The sequence below is a fragment of the Ixodes scapularis genome, unplaced genomic scaffold (assembly GCF_016920785.2).
Source record: "Ixodes scapularis isolate PalLabHiFi unplaced genomic scaffold, ASM1692078v2 PGA_scaffold1__304_contigs__length_218370807, whole genome shotgun sequence".
In the NCBI taxonomy this organism is placed as follows: Eukaryota; Metazoa; Arthropoda; class Arachnida; order Ixodida; family Ixodidae; genus Ixodes; species Ixodes scapularis.
The window spans coordinates 93,653,230-93,672,799 of record NW_024609846.1 but is presented as its reverse complement, the minus strand read 5'-3'; the positions used below and the strand labels follow the sequence as shown (position 1 = coordinate 93,672,799).

Sequence of the window (19,570 nt, the reverse complement as noted above, 5' to 3'; positions counted from 1 at the left end):
AGTATACAAACTACGTAATCTTGGCATCTGCAAATCTCTAAAAAAATCCTCACTGGATGAAAAACATGAGTTATACGCTACACTTCGCAAAATTCCTTTCAAAATGCTGTCAATTTTAGAGTGCCAAGATGTTGTGCAATAGGCATGTAGCGTCACCCCATATCGCAGTACACTGTACGCAAGCGCATGGACAATCGTTTTTCTAACCTTAAAAGGAACAAACAATCTCATATTATACAACATACATGCAACTCTCCTTAGCACACAACACAGATGTGCCATATGTTTGTTCCACGACATATCATATTCAAAAATCAGACCCATATATCTTGTATAGTCCACCCAGGGAACAGGCTTACAACAACAAAGTTTGCAACCAGAACTGTGTAGAAGAAAAGGGGCATTGGAGAATCCGGGTTTCAGGGGATTACGGAAACAGACGAGTTTAGTTTTTAATGGGTTAACTCTTATACGGTTGGCCGCATACCAGTCCATAACTTTAAGCACATTTAACTGCAGAGCGTGAACCGCCTTTTCGAAATTGATGTGTCGTGAAACAAGCAAGGTGTCGTCGGCATACTGAAAAATATCACATCCAGAAATAACAGTTTCTAGGTCATTTACATAAACATTAAAAAGTAATGGGGATAGCACCGAACCCTGAGGGACGCCGGTTTCGAGCAACTGGGTTGAGCTATTAACTTTATCCATAGAAACCACCTGGGCCCTACCTTCTAACAGATTTTTCAAGAGCGAGTGAAAAGGTCCACGGAAACCGAACCTCCAAAACTTGGCCCAACAAAACGATCTTTCTTTGTTCGTAGCATATTATTGGTAAGCAACATACGAAATTCCTCCGCTTTTAATCAATTAAAATGTGCTTTATCCCTATACTCACCAATTTTTAGTGTCTCTCTGTCAAAAAAAAAAATATACATATATATTTCATTTCACTGCTATCCGTTTTCTTGTCACGAGTGTTTTTGTGAGTATCCCGTGCGTTAACAAAAGATAAATAAACAACCCAGTAAAAAAAAAACGCGCAATTAAAGGTTTCATTAGACGAAGAGGCTAGAGATTGCCGTAAAAGCGGGACAATCACAACGATAATAATCACTGTCCTCTAAAAAAAAAAAAAGACAAAAAAAAAAAAAAAAAAAAAAAAACGCCGGGCGCGGTCTCTTATTTTTATGTTTCTTGCTTTGTGATTGGTTGTTCGGCATTCTTAGCGGCCAATGACGCCATCTCATTGGCTGCGGAGCGGTAAGAAGAAAGCTCGGAATTCGCCACGCCCTTCGTTCCTTAAGATGCCAGGGTCTACATCTGTGAATCATTCCTCTTTTGCCATACTTAGTTTAGCTCTTTATTCCTATCGTTTCCTGGAGTTTTCTTTCTTCTACGGGGACAATATTAAATAGCGTAACAAGAAGGGTTGTAGCGACGCAAAAAAAAAAAAAAAAGACAAACAAAGGAAGGCGAGAAAAAGATTTAAAAAATAAACGGAGTGTTTTCTCATTTGCAGTCGGAACAATGAAAGGGCGGCAGGAACCGGGCTCGCTCCCATCAGATAAACGTAAGAAGGGAGGAGTTCGGCTCTCTCACCGACTTCGCCCAGGGAACCAGAGACCTCTTTGGCGAGTATGTACCCGATCTTTTCTACTTCATTCCGTATACACTTTTGTCTCTTCACGAGCAGGCGGCAACCGGTCTCAACCTTGCTGCAGACCCGAAACGGCGCCCTCCCACCGATTCACTCGCACCGCCGGACTACGCGTCGTCAAACTTGAGTGTATACGCGCTCGCCGGTGCCTTAGTATGTTGAAGCAGTCGATGTAACGAGATTTGAAAGCCGATAACGACGGAAGTCGTTTTCTCGCTATTTGCCTACAAGTGACGTTATCTTACGCTCCTTTTTCTAGTCTAACGTTTCGGGAATGTTTGTTGTCATGTGCTTGCCTGCACTTTCTCAGCTTTACGATGATAGGCGTTAAACCCGTTATTCTGGACACCCTTGGTAAGCTGGGCTAATAGAGCGGTTCGATCCATCATTCTTGACTGGAGACTAAACCGCCGATTTGAGAGGGAGGGAGATGATGGATGCTGTGGTTCACTCTTTTTTTTTTTTTTTTATTTTTAGATTGCGGTTGTCGGGTTAGGAAAACCGGCCACTCGTGAGTGTTCTATTTTTACTGTAAGTTGAATTAACATGCGCAGTGCGTTACTTGTAACTCGTTATATTATTCGAGAATAAACTAATACGAAGGCTTCTGTTTTTTTTTAACTTCCTTTAAGTGAAAAAAAACAAAAAACAGGCGTAATATTTTTTTTTTGTAATTCAACACATCATTTAGAAACTTATTCTGGCTACTTTTCCACATAATCACCGCAAAATTTAGACAGTTATTATGACATAGAACAACCTTTCAAATGCCTTTCTCAAAGAAGGTTGCAGTCTGGGTTCTCAATCATTGCGTTATGCTTCAAGACGGCCGTCACTATCCATAAACGTGTAATACGTATAAACTGCCTGAAGCTTCGAGAAGGACGAACAGACACCCTTGATTGGGGAGAGGGGAGGGCAGGAAAAAACGTTCGTAGGTACTGACGGACTTGTTCAACTCGCGATGGAATCACCAAGTACCCGGGGGATAACCCTTTCTGGGGAGGGCGTCCAAAAGCAGATTGCCCCGTCATAATAACTTATGGGAAGTTGGCATTTATGAGAAGTTGTTTAAAAAAAATAATCCGTATCTTCTTTATTTGTGAGGACTGGAACGAGTGGCTTATTTCTTTTACTTTTTTTATTGAATAACGAGTAACGATCTTGAGTTACTTGTTTTTTTATAAGAAACGTGAGCAACAGCAGCCTTATTCTTAGACCAGTTCGCGCTTTACTTGCATCTTGATTCGGAAATACCGAGTGGTCTATACATAGGTCAGGAACCCACGAGGTTAAAGTATATGCCCCTATTACTTATAGCCCAACTCGTTTCCGCAACTTGTAGCAAATTATCCTTAGCAATCCAAAAACCAGCAGCGTGTAAACAGACGCACCAGATTCTCAGGGAGGAGACCAACTTCCACGCGGAATACTGGGATGGATTCGTGTAAATCGCCATGCACGTTAAATACTTCAGCATTGACAGTCGTACGGAATGCCGTTTTGACAGAGCTACTGGCGACGTGAGCGATCGAAAGCGTTGCAGTGGTCGGCCTGCCATTATTGGGCGAATGCTGACTATGACATCAGCAAAGGATTTCTCATCGACGGAAATAAGAGTAAAGAAAGGACTTAACGGTGTTGACAATGTTGGTTTCAGAGTGCAATAATTTCAAGCTTCCATCATGCTAAGTACAAACACCATCGAACTTGTTGTTCGCAAGATAATGACGTCAGTAAAGGTAACCATAGGAGGGCGCCACCAAAACATCTTGCCGCCAATAGGGAGCATTCACTGGCGGCCATAGCTGTGTGCGTAACTGCTGAGTGCGTGCTAATGGCGAGCTTCTACAGTTCTTCAACGTGCCTTTCGCACCATCAAGTTTGCCGGTCTTAGCAACCTATTAATGTGAGCTCGTTTTGAGCATGCGCTCTAAACAGCACCCACAATAATGGCTTCCAGTGATATAGGTGAGCAAATCTCAAATTTGGTTTGTTTAAACCTCCTGACCGAGTCGAATAAAACTTAGTTGCCACTGCGGCCGAAGGATTTGCAATATCCAACAACCAAAGTAAAGAAAAAAAAATCTAAAAATTTTTTTAATTTGTTTCTGACAGAAAATTGGTCATAAAGAATCGACATACTATTTGATGCAACTATATTTTATTTTAAAAAAAAGGCCTATTTAATTGTAACAACTGAGGCTTGAGACAAGAGGAAAGCAAGATGTCTGTCCTATTTTTCTTTCTACCTCAACTCGGCGTTCAGCTGCTACAACATTTTCGTTTTAAAGCTGACCTGCACCTTTGCTCTTTCATCTATTAGGTTTTTTGAAAATAACCGATTCACCTTGCAAGTTGAATTGATCTGTTAATCGTCAGTTAACTTATTGACCGGTAAGTCGGTCAAGATTGATCCTTCCATAAAATTGTCACCAATCCTATGCGTTTTGGCACTTCTGTGTAGTGTAAAAAGTTGTCCAGCTCAACAACCTTTTATTTTTTTTAACAAACGCAGTATTTTTTTTTACATAAAAACAAGAAAAAAAACATTCGTTGCTTACACAGTTGCCAGATTCAAAGAAGGCAAACTTCCAGTTGAAATGTATGTCCTTGCATTACTTTTATTATACACTCTAAGAAATGCCTGCGCGTCTACTTACCCGCAAAACACTCGAAGCGCCATTCTCTGCGATCTACGAAATCAGCTGAGCGAATGATGAGGTAGAACATCTGTTTAGACCCAAAAATTAAGTCTGCGCTGTGGCATTATACGCAATGCAAGCTTCGAGTGTTTTGCAAATAAGTAAACGCGCGTTTTTTTTTTTTTGTTTTTTTTTTTTTTTGTTTTTAGAGTAGAGCTTTAGAGCTTAAGCTGTTCTAGCACTACACTCTAAAAAAATAAACCGTGCGTGTACAGGGTGTCACAAAAGAAAATGGACACGGTCTTTTTTACCGGAAAAATAAACTAGGCATCGCCGAACGCTCATTCTCCGCTCAAAGGTAGTGCTAGAGGTCACAACCAGATGCCAAAGTTTCTGCCCCATCCGATAAGTTAATCAAAAGTTAGAACTGATTTTCTGAAAATTTCAATGGGAAAATGGCGGCCGACAAATTTTTTGAACACATGGGTCTCTATGGCACGAGAAACCTAAAACGGGCAAAAATGGGCTCCATTTTCTCATTGAAATTTTCAGAAAATCACCTATAACTTTTGATTAAGTTATCGGATCGGGCTTAAACTTTGGCATCTGGTTGTGACCTATAGCTCTATTTTGGGCAAGAAATGGGAGTTCGGCGACGCCTAGTTGATCTTCGCGGTAAAAAAGACCGTGCAAATTTTCTTTGTGACACCCTGTACTTTTCCGCACAACACTCGGAGAGCCAACCAGCGCAACTTACGGAGGCAGCTCAGCGAATGACGATGCCGAAACGTATGTTTAGACCAAAAAACTCAGTCTGAGTTGTGAAATTAAGCAATGCAAAACGGCAGGCTTGCATTGCTTAATGTCCCAACCCAGACAGTGTTTTTGGTCTAAACATATGTTTCGGCATCGTCATTCGCTGAGCTGCCTCCGTAAGTTGCGCTGATTGGCTCTCCGAGTGTTGTGCGGAAAAGTACACGCACAGGCTTCTTTTTAGAGTGTAGTCAGTGAAATATATACTCTAAAACGAGACTGCGCGTCTACTTTCCCGCACAACACCCGGAAAGCCAATCACCGCAACTTAAGGTGGCAGCTCAGCGAATGACAATGTCAAACCATATCTTTAGACAGAAAAAAAAAACAAAAAAAACAGTGTGAGTTGTGACATTTGATGTTTTGCATTGCTTAATGTCACAACTCAGACTGCGTTTTTTGGTCTAAGCAAATGTTTTGGCATCGTCATTCGCTGAGCAGCCTCCGTAAATTGCGGTGATTTGCTCTCCGACTGTTGTGCGGGAAAGCAGATGCTCGGGCTTTTCTAAGAGTGTAGTGCATTTTGATGCTACGTCAATATTGTCTGTCATCTTTGATGTTATGAAGTTGCTAGTTTTGTATTTCCGTGAAACATCGAACTTATTGACAACTTGTGCTCAAATAACATAACGGAACTAGTCTAAAGGTCATAGTGTACATTTCCTGCTTAGTAACGTGCTGAAGAAATATTCCGTTTTATTTCAGCATGTGTTCATAATATCACTCGTCTTGATTAAATATTAGTAGAAAGTGGTCAGTAGCGGACAAATCATTGTCATTAAAACAGTGTAAGGACCCTGTTCTTCCTTCCAATAGTATAATCTGCAAATGTCACTTTAATCTCAGTTAAGCAAGCTAATAAACGAAACAAAATGGCTCTATTAAAACGTAGCATTGCAGCATCATTAATACAGTACTAACCCCAGAAACTCTGTTTCCAAATTTTAAAATGCTGTATTTAGATATATACGTATTACCTAAGCTGTTCTATAGCTCTAAATATTAGATTAGTGAACCTGGTAATTAATCGACTGACTATATCATATTATTTGTTTAAAAATTGTCATTATCTGCACGGCCTTACTTTCCACATTTATTATCATTTTGTTATGTGACGGTGGCATGCCCATCTGGTAACAAATGTTTAATTCAAGTTACAAAATTTTTATAATTTTTTTTCCGAACTTCTGCTTTATTTGTTTAGACGTGTCATGTATTTTTCTTGGCCGGGCTAGTTTTTTCGCTTTTATTTATTAATTTCAGTTTGTTTTTCTCTTTCTTTTCTCAATATTATTTGTTTTAATCCCGCCTACGCAGAGCAACATCATGCTTAAGTACTTTGAAGCAATTTAATTCCTGATTGGTCACGTGAAAAAGTATAATTTTATTGCAAAGAAATATCTGCAGTCCTATTAAAAATAAAACCTAAATTCACCTCAAATTCACCTCTAGAAAAAAGAGCATTAAAATTTTAAGGATTGATTTTTACTTGTTTTTTCTTTTGGGATAGTTAGCTAATTATTAATCGCTCTAGCATCAATTTGATATCGTCCTGGGATCGAAGACTTCGAATTACATAAACACGGAACAGGTAAGATTTTGAGAAAATAAATCAAAAGTTTATAATTTATCATAAAGTCACGAAAAGATTAAACGGCGGTTACTATAAGAAAGACTTACTTGTAAAATGACTCATGTAAAAAAACAAAAGAAAAAACAACAAAAAACTGCATGTCTTGCTTTTAATTTGCGTTTTTAGTCCCGTACCGTAAGCAGCAGCTGGTGGCGTAATTTTCTTTCCGTACTTCTTCTGGTTTGCTCCCTCTCTAATAAACACACACACAAAATATTCTTTCGATTTACGCCGCAATTATTTGCTCCAGTTATTCCCAATTTAAACCCCCGAAGCTTTAGAACTGGGGAGTATTTGAGCTTCTGCCGCGAAGCCCCCGCTACAATTTAGCTATTTTAAAATACACCGAAGCGATCATTCATGCGTGTGCAATTTCTCAAGAATATTAACTTTTCCTCGTTGCGACTACGTAGCAGGTATAAGAAAAAGAAGACACTCCTGATACGTGCGACTTGAATGTAGTGCAGCTCTCGCTATGATTGACTCCAACTGAGTTCCGTCCGTCCAATGAAACCAGTACGAGCACTCACGAAAGAGCGCTTATGGACTTTGATAAGGCGAATGATGACTAGTTATTGTGTGCGCTCTCCTGGTAGGGAGTATTATCCACACGTCTGTGTGGGTTAAAAGCATCCGAGACTGGTAATAATAGCATTGCTATATAGGATATCGAACAGGCATTCCGACACCTACGTGCCAGCATCTGCAGCCTCCCAAGAATTGAACTTAGGGATTCTCTTTTCTTTTATATATGTATATGCCGTATTTTCCGGGCTATAGTCCGCACGCCGTGCCGTAGTACGCCCCCCTGGTTCTTGATCGACACGAAAATCTTCTCATGCACGGCACATCTTGACGCATGACTGTTTTTGTGGTTCACGAAGAAGCTTGCATTATACACAAATCATCAATAACATACTCTTTCATTCACAAAATCCGTGACGTCTCGTCATGATGAACGAACCTGATGAAGGAAACTCCTGTATAATCCGCACGCATAGATTGTCCACGCAGCTTAAAATTTTAACTTTTAGACATGTATAGTCCGCGGATGTAGATAGCACAACAAAAAAATTTTTATTTATTTTTGTCACTTTTTATTTTTTACGTTTTTGTTTTACTCTGCAAGGAACTGGTGGTTTGTTCTTAAAAAAAATAAAAAAATAAATGTTTTTTTATTCAGCGTGCTAAAATTGAACAAAAGGTGAAAAAAAACCTTCTCTATTTCACAATTTATTTCTGAGTACTCGTACATGATTAAGACACAAACTTTGCATAATGTGGTAGGCAATGAAAGGTTCTACACGTGGTGTTATTTTAAAAGCAATACTAAACATATTTGACTAAAAAAAAATCCGCAGTTTAGGTTACAGTTGTTCGCCGAGGCATGTTTTGGGGACTTTTACAAAGATTGGAGGGACGAATAATAAATAGTAGCTGAAATGTCGTTCTACCTGCCTGCATATACGTATATCACAATAAAAATATAGAAGCTCTCTTTTGAATTCTTTGAGATTGAGAGTGATTCAAAAAATGAAAGCCGTTTACGACTCCCTGTAATGCCGAATTAGAGCGCAGCTCTTGGCGAGAAGGAGGGAAGGGTATTGAGGGTCACGTGTTCTCGGGGGGGGGGGGGGGGGGGGGGTTACGTGACCTGGGGGGGGGGGGGGGTCTTGTGACCTGGAGGTCATGTGACCCCCCAGAGAAATTTCACCGCTAGATTTAGCGGGGAAATTTTTGCGCTAGATTTAGCGGGGAAATTTTTACGCTAGATTTAGCGGGGAAATTTTTCCGCTAAATCTAGCGGAAACAATTCTCTGCTAAATTTAGCGGTAAAATTTCCCCGCTAAATCTAGCGGCAAAATTTCTCCGCTAGATCTAGTGGTAAAATTTCCCCGCTAAATTTAGCGCGAAATTTACCCCTAATGCACCGCGCGGTTTCGCCGACGGCGACGGCAGCGGCGACCGCGACGGCGACACCGACGCCGACGCCGCTCAAGCGGGAAACGGGCGCCTAAGTGCTGCGCTCTAAAAAATATAGAAGCTCTCCTTTCAATACTTTGAGATTCAGAGTGATTCAAAATTGCCACACGCGACAATCGTCGAAACCTCGTCGTTCTTTCCTGCTTCTTTGGGATTTTTTTTCTCAGAAACTAAGCATGTCAGGGCATTAAAATAAAAAGGATTGTTCTTGTTGGAACTTGAGCCACGAAATATGAAAAATTTGAAGCAAAATAAAAAAATACGACTGCACCTCGGGGCCTGAATCCAAATGAAACCGCCCATATATATATATATATATATATATATATATATATATATATATATATATATATATATAATGGGAATGAGTGAAGATTGACAAGTGCTGCCGTGGAAATCGCTCCTGCAAACACTACTTATCACAAAAAACAAAAAAAAATGCTTGTGGCGTTGTGGTCCTGGGCCAGGGGCCCATTTAAGAAAATTATTAAAGTCCCGGATAATTAACTTGCTAAATATTTTCGCGTAAATAACTTTATTTTAATATTGTGTTTAAGGGCATGGTTTAAATTAGAAAATTGCTCAGCATAATCGAAAACCACTAAATCAACAAATTGCAGAACGATAGAAGGCACGCGAAGCTTTTTACGGCTTTCTGAAAAACCGCACAAATTCCACGCGTGTTTTAAGTTTCGGTTTGTTATCGGAGCGCATCTCGGCCCCGACGGCACCGCGCCCCGCGAAGAGATAGTGCAACCAACCTTTGCTGCGCTGTCATCGCGCGACGCAGCAGAGTCTGGTTGCACTATCTCTGCACGCGGCGCGGTGCTGCTGGGGCCGAGATGTGTTCCGGTAACAAACCGAAACTTAAAAACCCGTCGAATTTGTGTGGTTTTTCAGAAGGTCGTAAAATGCCTCGCGTGCCTCTTATCGTTCTGCAATTTATTGGTTTAGTGGTTTTCGATGATGCTGAGCAATTTTCTAACTTAAGCCATGCCCTTAAACACAATATTAAAAAAGTTAACTAGGCAAAAATAATTAAGAAGTTAATTATCCCCGTCTTTAATAATTTTCTTAAATGGGCCCCTGGCCTAGGACCACAACGCCACAAGCCTTTTTTCGTTGCGATGGGTAGTTTTCGCAGGAGCGATTTGGCCGGCGTTCTGTGAAACACCCTGTATATATATATATATATATATCTTGGGGCTAAGTAGGCTGTAGGCGTATTTTTATAAAAGTAGATGCCACCGAAGGGTCAAACAAACTTGGACGATTTAATTGAACATGCTTGAGGAAGAAGGGTCCCCCTTCGAAACGTCGCGGTTTATGTATGCATTATACATGTTCAATTAAATCGTCCAAGTTTGTTTGACCCTTCGGTGGCATCTACTTTTATATATATATATATATATATATATATATATATATATATATATATATATATATATATATATATATATATATATATATATATATATATATATATATATATATATGTATGTATGTATTGTGTGTGTGTGTGTGCGCGCGTGCGTGCGCGCATGTGTGTGTGTATGTGTGTGTGTGTTTATCGACCGGAATATTATTCGTAATTGAGTTCCATTCGCTGTAGCCATGAATTATTTAAAACCTGAATCCATTTTCGGTAGCGGCATACACGGGAAAACGTGCGCCGGAACCGGCACTAAATAGCAATCTTCCAATATGTTCGAATTTAAACGGAGTCGTCCGGATTCAAGAAAACGGTCAAAAAGTAAGTCGCGTATAACGCTGCCAAAGTTGATACTGCTAATGAATCTTTGGGAACAATGCTTGGGAGCGTTTCAAAAATCCATTTGCTCCTATAATTACGCATAATTATGTATTTCTTCTCTCGAAATATAAATTGTTTTATTCAATACTCCGAGCGACCCTTTTAAACCAGCACATTTATGCCAAGTTTTTTTGTTGTTATTTAGAGAAAGTAAAACAGAAGGAGAGCGATTAACTAAAAAATAAATAAAAGTGTTTATTTTCAGGCTAAGCTTTTAAGCCCCAACGCCTCGCGCAGAACAAAAAAAAGTATACTGCGACATGCTTCGCTATTAGCTTCGAGGAGATCAGCTGCGTTCACAAATTAAAACAAATTTCTGCCTCGTGGAAATTCAATTAGTGTTTCGCAACGAAAAAAACGAAAGATGTATATAGTATATATACTCAGAATTTAGCGGTATTATCGAGACTTATGAATCCAGAGACGCGCAAGAAATATAATCCCGTCGCAAGAATGCAGAAGGGCACTGATATTTTTTTTTTTTTCTAAAACAGAAGTTAAAAATAATAAAATAGGGATTCGATCTTGAAGGGTATAAGGCGGTGATACAAAACCCCTACAGGCCCTCATACAGCGGAAACAAAACGCTCATGTGATCTAAGGAAATACATGATCTCATGTTTCTGGTATGATATATGTTGCTCATTTATTTTGCCTCTGGAATCATCCGAGCTAGCCATCCAATTCTTCCAAGTATTCTGTGTACCCGGTGTCTGCCAAAACGCTATAGGGTTGGGCCGACAAACAGGTACGTTTTTCTTGCTAAATAAAAGAAAAACATTCGGCCTTTTCACTCTGGGAAAGAAGGAAGACCAGCGAAGCTGTGCTATGTGGGAATGAAGTAATGGCCAGCCGCATGTCGGCAAGCCAGAGTGGAAAGTTTGCCGCCGTCACTCATAGATGGCGGTAGCTGTCCAGATTTTTGTGTCGAGATTTGTTTGCCCACGGACACGATACTGGGGAAACTATCCCATAACAGCTACGTTGTAAAAATACAAAGATTGTATTAGCGACACATCTGTGGCATCATCGGCGAAGGAGTACACTTTTTTGCGCAGGGGGCTGCACCGGATGTTGGAGTGACTATGTATTTTAGCACGAGTATATAAGAGATGGGTTTTCAATAAATGTCAGTTAGGAGTGCGCCCTGCTTTCGTTCCCCTTTCATATACTGTGCTTGTGTAGTTTCGGCGCTTTCAACGTGATGATGAACCAACTAGCCCGAACTGTCATTTTAACGCCATTGGGTGACGGCAGGGAGAGGCCGGTTGGACTTTAAAAACAACGAGGATTGAGTGCATAAGCATTTCATGTTCGTGGCAAACGTCTTGATCGGATGCGCGCTTCGATGGGGCTGTTGTTTAAGGCGACGGCTGCTTTTCTGAGGGACGCGATGTCTCTGTTTTCTTTCAATCTCGCGAAACAGGAAAGAACGCGTGAGATCTGTTTATATGCAAAGTAATGCATACCCCGGGGGGGGGGGGGGGGGGGGGGAGGGGAGCTGTAGATGTGGCGAAGTAGTTCTTGCAGGGGCTGCAAAACTGTTTCTCTCAGCGGGGACATAAAGAGGGAGAGAGTACAGGGAAAGTAAAAATTTATAAAAGGTGTACGTAATGTGTTTTTTCTGCCACTAGTGTAGTGAGCCGTGTCGCTATTGGTAACCCGAGAGGAGGCGACACCGCCAAGCGGAGGAAACGCCAAAAAGCAGTGTTGGCAGTAGCGCAGTACAAGCAACGGCGTCACCGGTAACGCGTTACTTTCTTCAGTATACGTAGTAACCTACTCGTTAGTTTTTCAACACAATAATTTGTAACGTAGTTACGTTACTTAATTCAAGTAACGTGAGATGTAGTTAGGTTACTTGTTACTACTTCTTCCCAAGACTTAAAAGGATTGCAATTTAATTTTTTTTCCTGTTTTTGACGTCAAGGCACGTGAAGTTTTGAGTTCTTTTGCGTTTGTATTTGCGTTTTTTCTCGTGAGTACTTAGGTGAAACCGTAAAAAAGATAAAGTAATTATGTTCAGTTTGTGGATGAACGTACTGTTTCGTCAAAGCAGTAAATCGTGTTCACTCATAATTTAAGAAATAACGCAAAAGTAACCCGTATTACTTTTTATCGGTAACGGTAACGCGTTCCTTTCATTTTGAGGTAACGTAGGTCGGTAACGCGTTACTTTTATTTGCAAGTAACGAGTAACGTATTTAGTTACATTTTCTTTTTTGGTAACGCCGACAACACTGCCAAGGAGAAAAGCGGGAAGTACACCGCCTATCCAAGCGTGCGGCGAAAACTGGCGCATTCTGGCGGCCGAAATGTGAAACCGAGAAGAGGGGATTTAGTGCACGGGGTTGGTGTTTAGAAAAGTATTTAAAGTCTCCATGTCTCAATTCATGCATATATAACAAAGCGCTTGGACAAACTGCCTTATGCTAAAAACGGTTTTGTGTGCGTGTATATAGATACACACATGCACAAATATATATATATATATGTGTGTGTGTGTGTGTGTATGTGTGTGTGCGTGTTTCCTCAAATCCAGATAACACACACAAACACACACACATATATATATATATAATATGTGTGAGTGTGTGTTTGTGTGTGTGATATCTGGATTTGAGAAACTCCGGGCGCAGAAATTGTAAACTCAAGTTATGTGAGATTTCTTTTTTTAATCCGCGACTTTATAAACAAAAAAAAACTTTATATTTCACAAAATTCCATATTATTGAGGAATAATACGTGAACGGTATGAGATTTCATAATTATTCGTTAAAAAAATACCACCGTAGATAGCATCGTCGTTAAAAAAGAGCATGCCAAAATAATTAGCCAGAGCAGAACATAATGAGACTTTGTGTATATGCAGATACCTGTAATGTATTTTTGATTATTAGAACATATGTATAAGAAAGACTTGGTTTGAAATTGTGCGGGACTGGAAAGAACGCCCCCTTCCCGCACAGGGAAAATCTCGGTGTCGACTTCACAGCGTGTTGAATATGCGTAAATGAAATAAACTTTCCAGACGCATTCTTTCGGCAACAAACCCGCTAGAGATCCGCTGTGCCTGGCTTGAGAGATTGGCCCGTAATCCTGCTTTTTTAAGCTCTCGTGCGATCGAACCTTCGTGTGTGTGTGTGTATGCACGCATGTGTGTAAGTCCGTACATTTTGTGTGTGTGTGTGTTAACTTGTTTGTGAGACTGGAAATACGTGCGTATATGCTAAGCTGCGGCAATCAAGTTAGCCCCTCCAGTCTTATCGGATGGAGCAGCCCCGGCTCTTTAACGAGATCCCTGCTTAGGACTCACCTTGGGGAAAGTCTCCTGCGGTTAGTTTAGGGAAGTGTGGTGAGACCGACATTTAAGGAAGCGAAAGAAGACTGCGAGGTTACTGTGTTTCGTCGTCGAAGAATAGATCGTCCGTTGTTGCTGTTTCGCCAAGGGTTTTTCTTCTCAGTTATATATATATATATATATATATATATATATATATATATATATATATATATATATATATATATAATTACAGAGAACATTTATTTTATTCCATTTTTACGCCCCGCCAATTTGTCGATTTCAGCCTTTCCAGCTCGAAGAAGCCCCTACCCGCTTGTGCGTTTGCGTTAGCGTGGCGTGTTCCACAATGCGCCTGCGCGGAGCCCGATATTGTGGTCTTGAATTGGCGCATGGCAACAAAGCGCATGTGCAGTGTGGAGCACGCAACTCTAACGCAAACGCACACCACTTCCGTTTGCTTCAATACGGAATACTAAATCTCTGTAGTAAGGTACAGTCACATGCCGGCCACAGCGCTATATTGGGACAGTGAAGAGTGTTGTTTGCATTTAGAAATTACTGTTTGCGAGTCATGGTCGCGACGAGCATCGTGCCCCCTGAGCACGAAAGCCGGGGGACCCTCACTAGAGCGCTTTCCGTTTCCGCCGCGAGGGGGCGACCAACGAGCTGGAGATGCCAATTCAACCTTAATCGATCCTATACGTATTTTTGTTTGTTTCTTTCTTTACTTAGACCAGAAGTCTGGGAGGCTGGAGGAAAAGGCGACCAAAACCGCCTGACAAGTCTCCAGTCCCCGTTACAGCGCTACAGTAGCAGAGTAACACTAGACATAATTACAAACATGCAACGAATGGTGCACTTGTAACATTGCCTAATGTCAAACTAAATATATATATATTGTTACGGAGATGTGGGGCCGGCAGGAGAAGACAAGGATGGTCACATAATGAAGCCGAATCATTTAATCGCGGCAGGGCCTAGCGCGTGGGCCTAGCGCGCGATAGTAGTGCACACCACTGCCGCAGCGTCGTCTTCTTCGTCGTCACATTACCCCCTCCTTGGAAGAGGACGACCCGGCCGATGAATGAAGAACACACAAGGAAAATAGCACGCAAACAAAACAGAAACAGATGAAGACAGATGAAAGCACTGCTGCCTGCCGCGAAATACGAGAACCTGTCGCAGTTCCATGACCGGAAGACGCTCTAGCAGCGTTACCGACCGAAGCACCAGTCACAGCCCCGCGACGACACTGTCCGGGCTGGGGAACGTCCGTCATGCCTTCACAAGATTGGGCTGGGGACGGGGCAGGGGATCGTCAATTCTCGTAGCTCTCATTCGTCACAATCATCGTCTCGCAATCGCGTCCTCAAGTCATCACGTAGCACTCTTAATGGTTCCTCGCTTACGTCTGTCAGTTCATGTCGTCCTGTCTTCATGGCATCACTGAGGCGGGGGCTGTGTTGCAGGGCTGTGGGCTGGAGATCAGTCAAATGCGGCGGAGCGCTTGCACCGACGGCGTTAAGGTTGATGGGGGTGAACGGGATGATCGGTACCCCGCACCTCCACCAAATGTTACGGAGATGCGGGGCCGGCAGGAGAAGACAAGGATGGTCACATAATGAAGCCGAATCATTAAATCGCGGCAGGGCCTAGCGCGTGGGCCTAGCGCGCGATAGTAGTGCACACCACTGCCGCAGCGTCGTAAGAATGTTACGGTGAAAGATGCTTAATTTACAGAAGATTAAGGAGGGTTGTAGGAGAAGGATGAGGTGGGTGCTTCGAACTTGAGGGATCCGGTGATTGGGCACTTCTTCCTTTTTTCCTGCCTGATTGCCCGTCTTCGTTTCCTTCCTCTTCGTAAGATTACCCCCCTCGGTAAGAAAACGACGTCTCGTCGTTGAGCTACGGGGCCGACGGTGCGATGTATGGCTTTAGACGGAGCACGTGCACTGTGTCTCGTTGTTTGCGGCGTCCGGCGTTTTGTTGATGGAGGGGTTCTATTACATAGGTGACGTCACTAGATTTGTGGCAGATCCGGTAGGGTCCAATGTAACGATGTTGTAGCTTGTCGGCCAATCCGACATGGCGCTGCGGTGTCCAAAGAAGGACAAGATCTCCGGGAGAAAAACTAACATGCTGGTGGGAACTGTCATACCGAGTGCACTGGCGCTCTTGGGAATCGAGCGTGCGTAGACGAGCTAATTGGCGGGCGTCTTCGGCTCGACTTACTGCATCGGACGCGAATGCTGTTAGCGAAGCGTCTGGTTGAAGTGGAAGGAGAGAATCAATCATTAAGGGGGGTTCACGGCCAAAGAGTAGATAAAATGGGGTAAAACCCGTTGTGTCGTGGCGTGAAGAATTATATGCAAAAGTGATATAGGGTAAGGCGGCGTCCCAATTGCTGTGATCGGACGAGACGTACATAGACAGCATGTCGGATAATGTCCTGTTCAATCGCTCGGTCAATCCATTTGTTTGTGGATGATAAGCGGTGGTGACTTGGTGGCGTACGGAGCAGGATTGCAAGATTTCTGAGACCACGCGCGAGAGGAAAGAGCGTCCACGATCGCTGAGAAGTTCTCGGGGAGCTCCGTACTTCAATATGAAGTCCTCCAAGATGAAATTGGCTAGGTCAACAGCAGTACTGGTTGGAAGGGCGCGGGTGATCGCATAACGAGTGGTGTGGTCTATTGCAACTGCGATCCAGCGGTTGTCAGTGCGTGACAAAGGAAATGGTCCTAGAAAATCAACTCCGAGTCGCTGGAATGGGCTGAGCGGAGGGTGCAGTGGTTGAAGGAGTCCTGATGGTCGAGTATGCGGTTTCTTTCGACGTTGACAAGGGTCGCATGAGGAGACATATTTCTTAACAGTTTGATACATGCCAGGCCAATAAAAACGTTCCTTAACCTTTGTGTAGGTGCGAAGCAGACCAAGATGACCTGATGAAGGGACGTCGTGTAGTTCGTTGAGAATAGTTGTCCTTAGGTGTTTAGGAACAACTACAAGCCACGGTAATCCATCTGGTCTGAAATTTTGCCGGTATAGGATGTCGTTTCGAATGCGAAAGAGTCCTGAGGGTGGCTGGTTTAGGTTTGACGTTAGATGTTCAATGTGAGCTCGAATAGCTGGGTCACGGCGTTGTTCCTGGGCAAGGTTGAGGAGGTCTGAGATTGGAAGGACAGGCAGTTCAGTGTCATCTGAGGAATCGACTGGGCTCACTGGGTAGCGGGACAAACAGTCAGCATCTTGGTGCATTTTTCCAGATTTGTATACGATGGTAAAGTCGTATTCTTGAAGTCCAAGCGACCAGCGGCCGAGGCGGCCAATGGGATCTTTCAAGGACGACAGCCAGCAGAGCGCGTGGTGATCAGTTATGACACGAAAGGGACGCCCAAAGAGGTATGGCCGAAATTTACAAATTGACCATAACACAGCCAAGCATTCCCTCTCAGAGATGGTGTAATTACGTTCAGCTGGCGAAAGGAGGCGGCTGGCGTAGGCAATTACTCGTTCTGTACCAAGTTGATGTTGCGCAAGAACAGCTCCGATGCCGTGACCACTGGCATCGGCTCGAATTTCGGTGGGTACCGTGTCGTCGAAATGTCCAAGAATGGGGCTTGATGTCAAAGCAGCCTTGAGATATCCGAACGACGAGTGGTGTTGATGGTGCCATTCGAAAGGTTGATTCTTCTTGAGGAGAGAGGACAGTGGTAGCGCGATGTGTGCAAAGTCTCGAATGAAGCGGCGAAAGTAGGAGCAAAGCCCCAAGAAACTCCTAACGTCTTTCGTTGATTGAGGTTTGGGAAAATCTTTGACTGCCTGAATTTCCTGGGTCTGGGAGGATACCATTTTTGTCGACGAGACGTCCCAGGACTTTAATTTGCTGACTTCCGAACCGACATTTTGATGAGTTGAGTTGTAGTCCAGATTGTTGCAAAACTTCAAGAACTTGCTGCACACGTTCGAGGTGCTTGGAGAATGAGTCAGAGAAAATGATTACATCATCGAGGTAGCATAAGCAGGTTACCCATTTTAGGCCTTTGAGGAGACGATCCATCATTCTTTCGAACGTGGCTGGCGCATTGCAAAGGCCAAAGGGCATCACCTTAAATTCAAAGAGTCCATCAGGTGTGATGAACGCAGTTTTCTCGCGGTCCGATTCGTCGACGCTGATCTGCCAATACCCCGAGCGTAGGTCAATACAGGAAAAATATTCAGCGCCATATAAGCAATCGAGAGTATCGTCGATACGGGGCAGGAATACACATCTTTTTTTGTTATGTTGTTTAATTTGCGGTAATCGACGCAGAAGCGCCATGATCCGTCCTTCTTTTTTACTAAGACGACAGGAGAGGACCAAGGACTTGACGAGGACTGGACAATGTTTTGTGACAGCATATTATTAACTTCATGTTGGATAGCGCGGCGTTCGCTCGGTGATACTCGGTAAGGACGGTGGTGGATTGGAGGTTCAGTACCGGTGTCGATTCGGTGAGTAACTGCATTTGTCTGGCCAAGAGGACGACTTGGAAAGTCAAAGATGGTGTGGTACTTGGAAAGTAGGTCGCGAAGTTGATGGATCTTATCCTCGTCCCAAGTCGGATCAATCATGGTTGTAATGCTGGCCAAGGCAGGGCTCGATAGTTGCGTTGCGACGGTGCTTTCTGATTGTTCCTCGGAAATGGCTGCAACGACACAATTGATTGTAGGGAAACTTGGCGCAATAGTCACACCTTTCGGTAATATTTGATGACTCTGACCAATATTGACTACCCATAAATCTGTCGCACCACTTTGGATAGTTGCGACGCAGTATGGTAATGCAAGTTGCCTCTCAAGCAAGATGCTCATATTCGGTGTGATAATGTAGTCACTGTCTTGAATCGAGTGGGTCGTTGTGACATTTATGGCGGCAGCAGACAAGGGAGGAATGCGTGATGTCTCAAAACAACATAATCTGGACACAACCGAGTCAGAAACGTCGCAGGACTCACTGGTATCGAGCTCAATCTCGCCTTTGGCACAGTGGATGAGGGCCGAATGTGAGGAGAGAAAGTCCCAGCCGAGGATGATCTCGTGGGGACAGGTTATAAGGACTGTAAAAAGGATGAAGGTAGTCTTGTTGTTAACAATTATGCGAGCGCCGCACATGCCATGAGGTGAAATAATGCCGCCATCTGCACCGCGGAGCGTTTTCGTGTCAGGTGGCGTCAGTACTTTTCGTAAGCGTCGTCGGAGGTCTTCGCGCATTATGGACACCGCGGCTCCAGTGTCGACAAGGGCTACTGCGCTAATACCGTCAATATGAACCATGAGTCGATTATGAGATGTAGCGACGATATTCTGTAGAGGATTTGCGGCTATAAACTGTGATGCAGCCTCACCTCCTGAAGCTGCATGGTTCAGTTTTCCGAGGGTCGAAGATCATGGGACGGCGAAACGAGGCGGCGAACGAGTGGGGACAATGATTGGCGGCGACGCGGGGACTGAGGGCGAGGGTTCCGCGATGAGCGATAGAATGTTGCATCTTCGCTTGGGTAGTCATCAGAGGGTGAAGCGAAGTTTCTATTGTAATAACGACCGTCATTGGTGGGTAGAAACGTCCGGTTGTTTGGTTGTCGGTTGTTCCAGCGATTTCGACAGTAGCGGGCGACGTGACCAGCCATACCGCAAGCAAAACAAATGGGTCGGTTGTCGGGGGTCCTCCACGTGGCGG

General features: G+C 43.2%; 1 protein-coding gene across 1 annotated transcript in view; it reads right to left on the bottom strand.

Annotated features, from left to right (window-relative positions):
- The window catches only part of LOC120840957 (neprilysin-like), a 160,647-nt gene extending 141,543 nt beyond the window's left edge, over positions 1-19,104 (bottom strand). The window contains exons 1-2 of the mRNA XM_040501452.1: positions 18,849-19,104; positions 18,407-18,539 (exon numbers count right to left, since the gene is read on the bottom strand). Coding sequence (XP_040357386.1) covers positions 18,407-18,539; positions 18,849-19,104 — 389 coding nt within the window. The remainder of the gene's footprint in view (positions 1-18,406; positions 18,540-18,848) is intronic.
- Between the last annotated feature and the right edge of the window lie 466 nt (positions 19,105-19,570).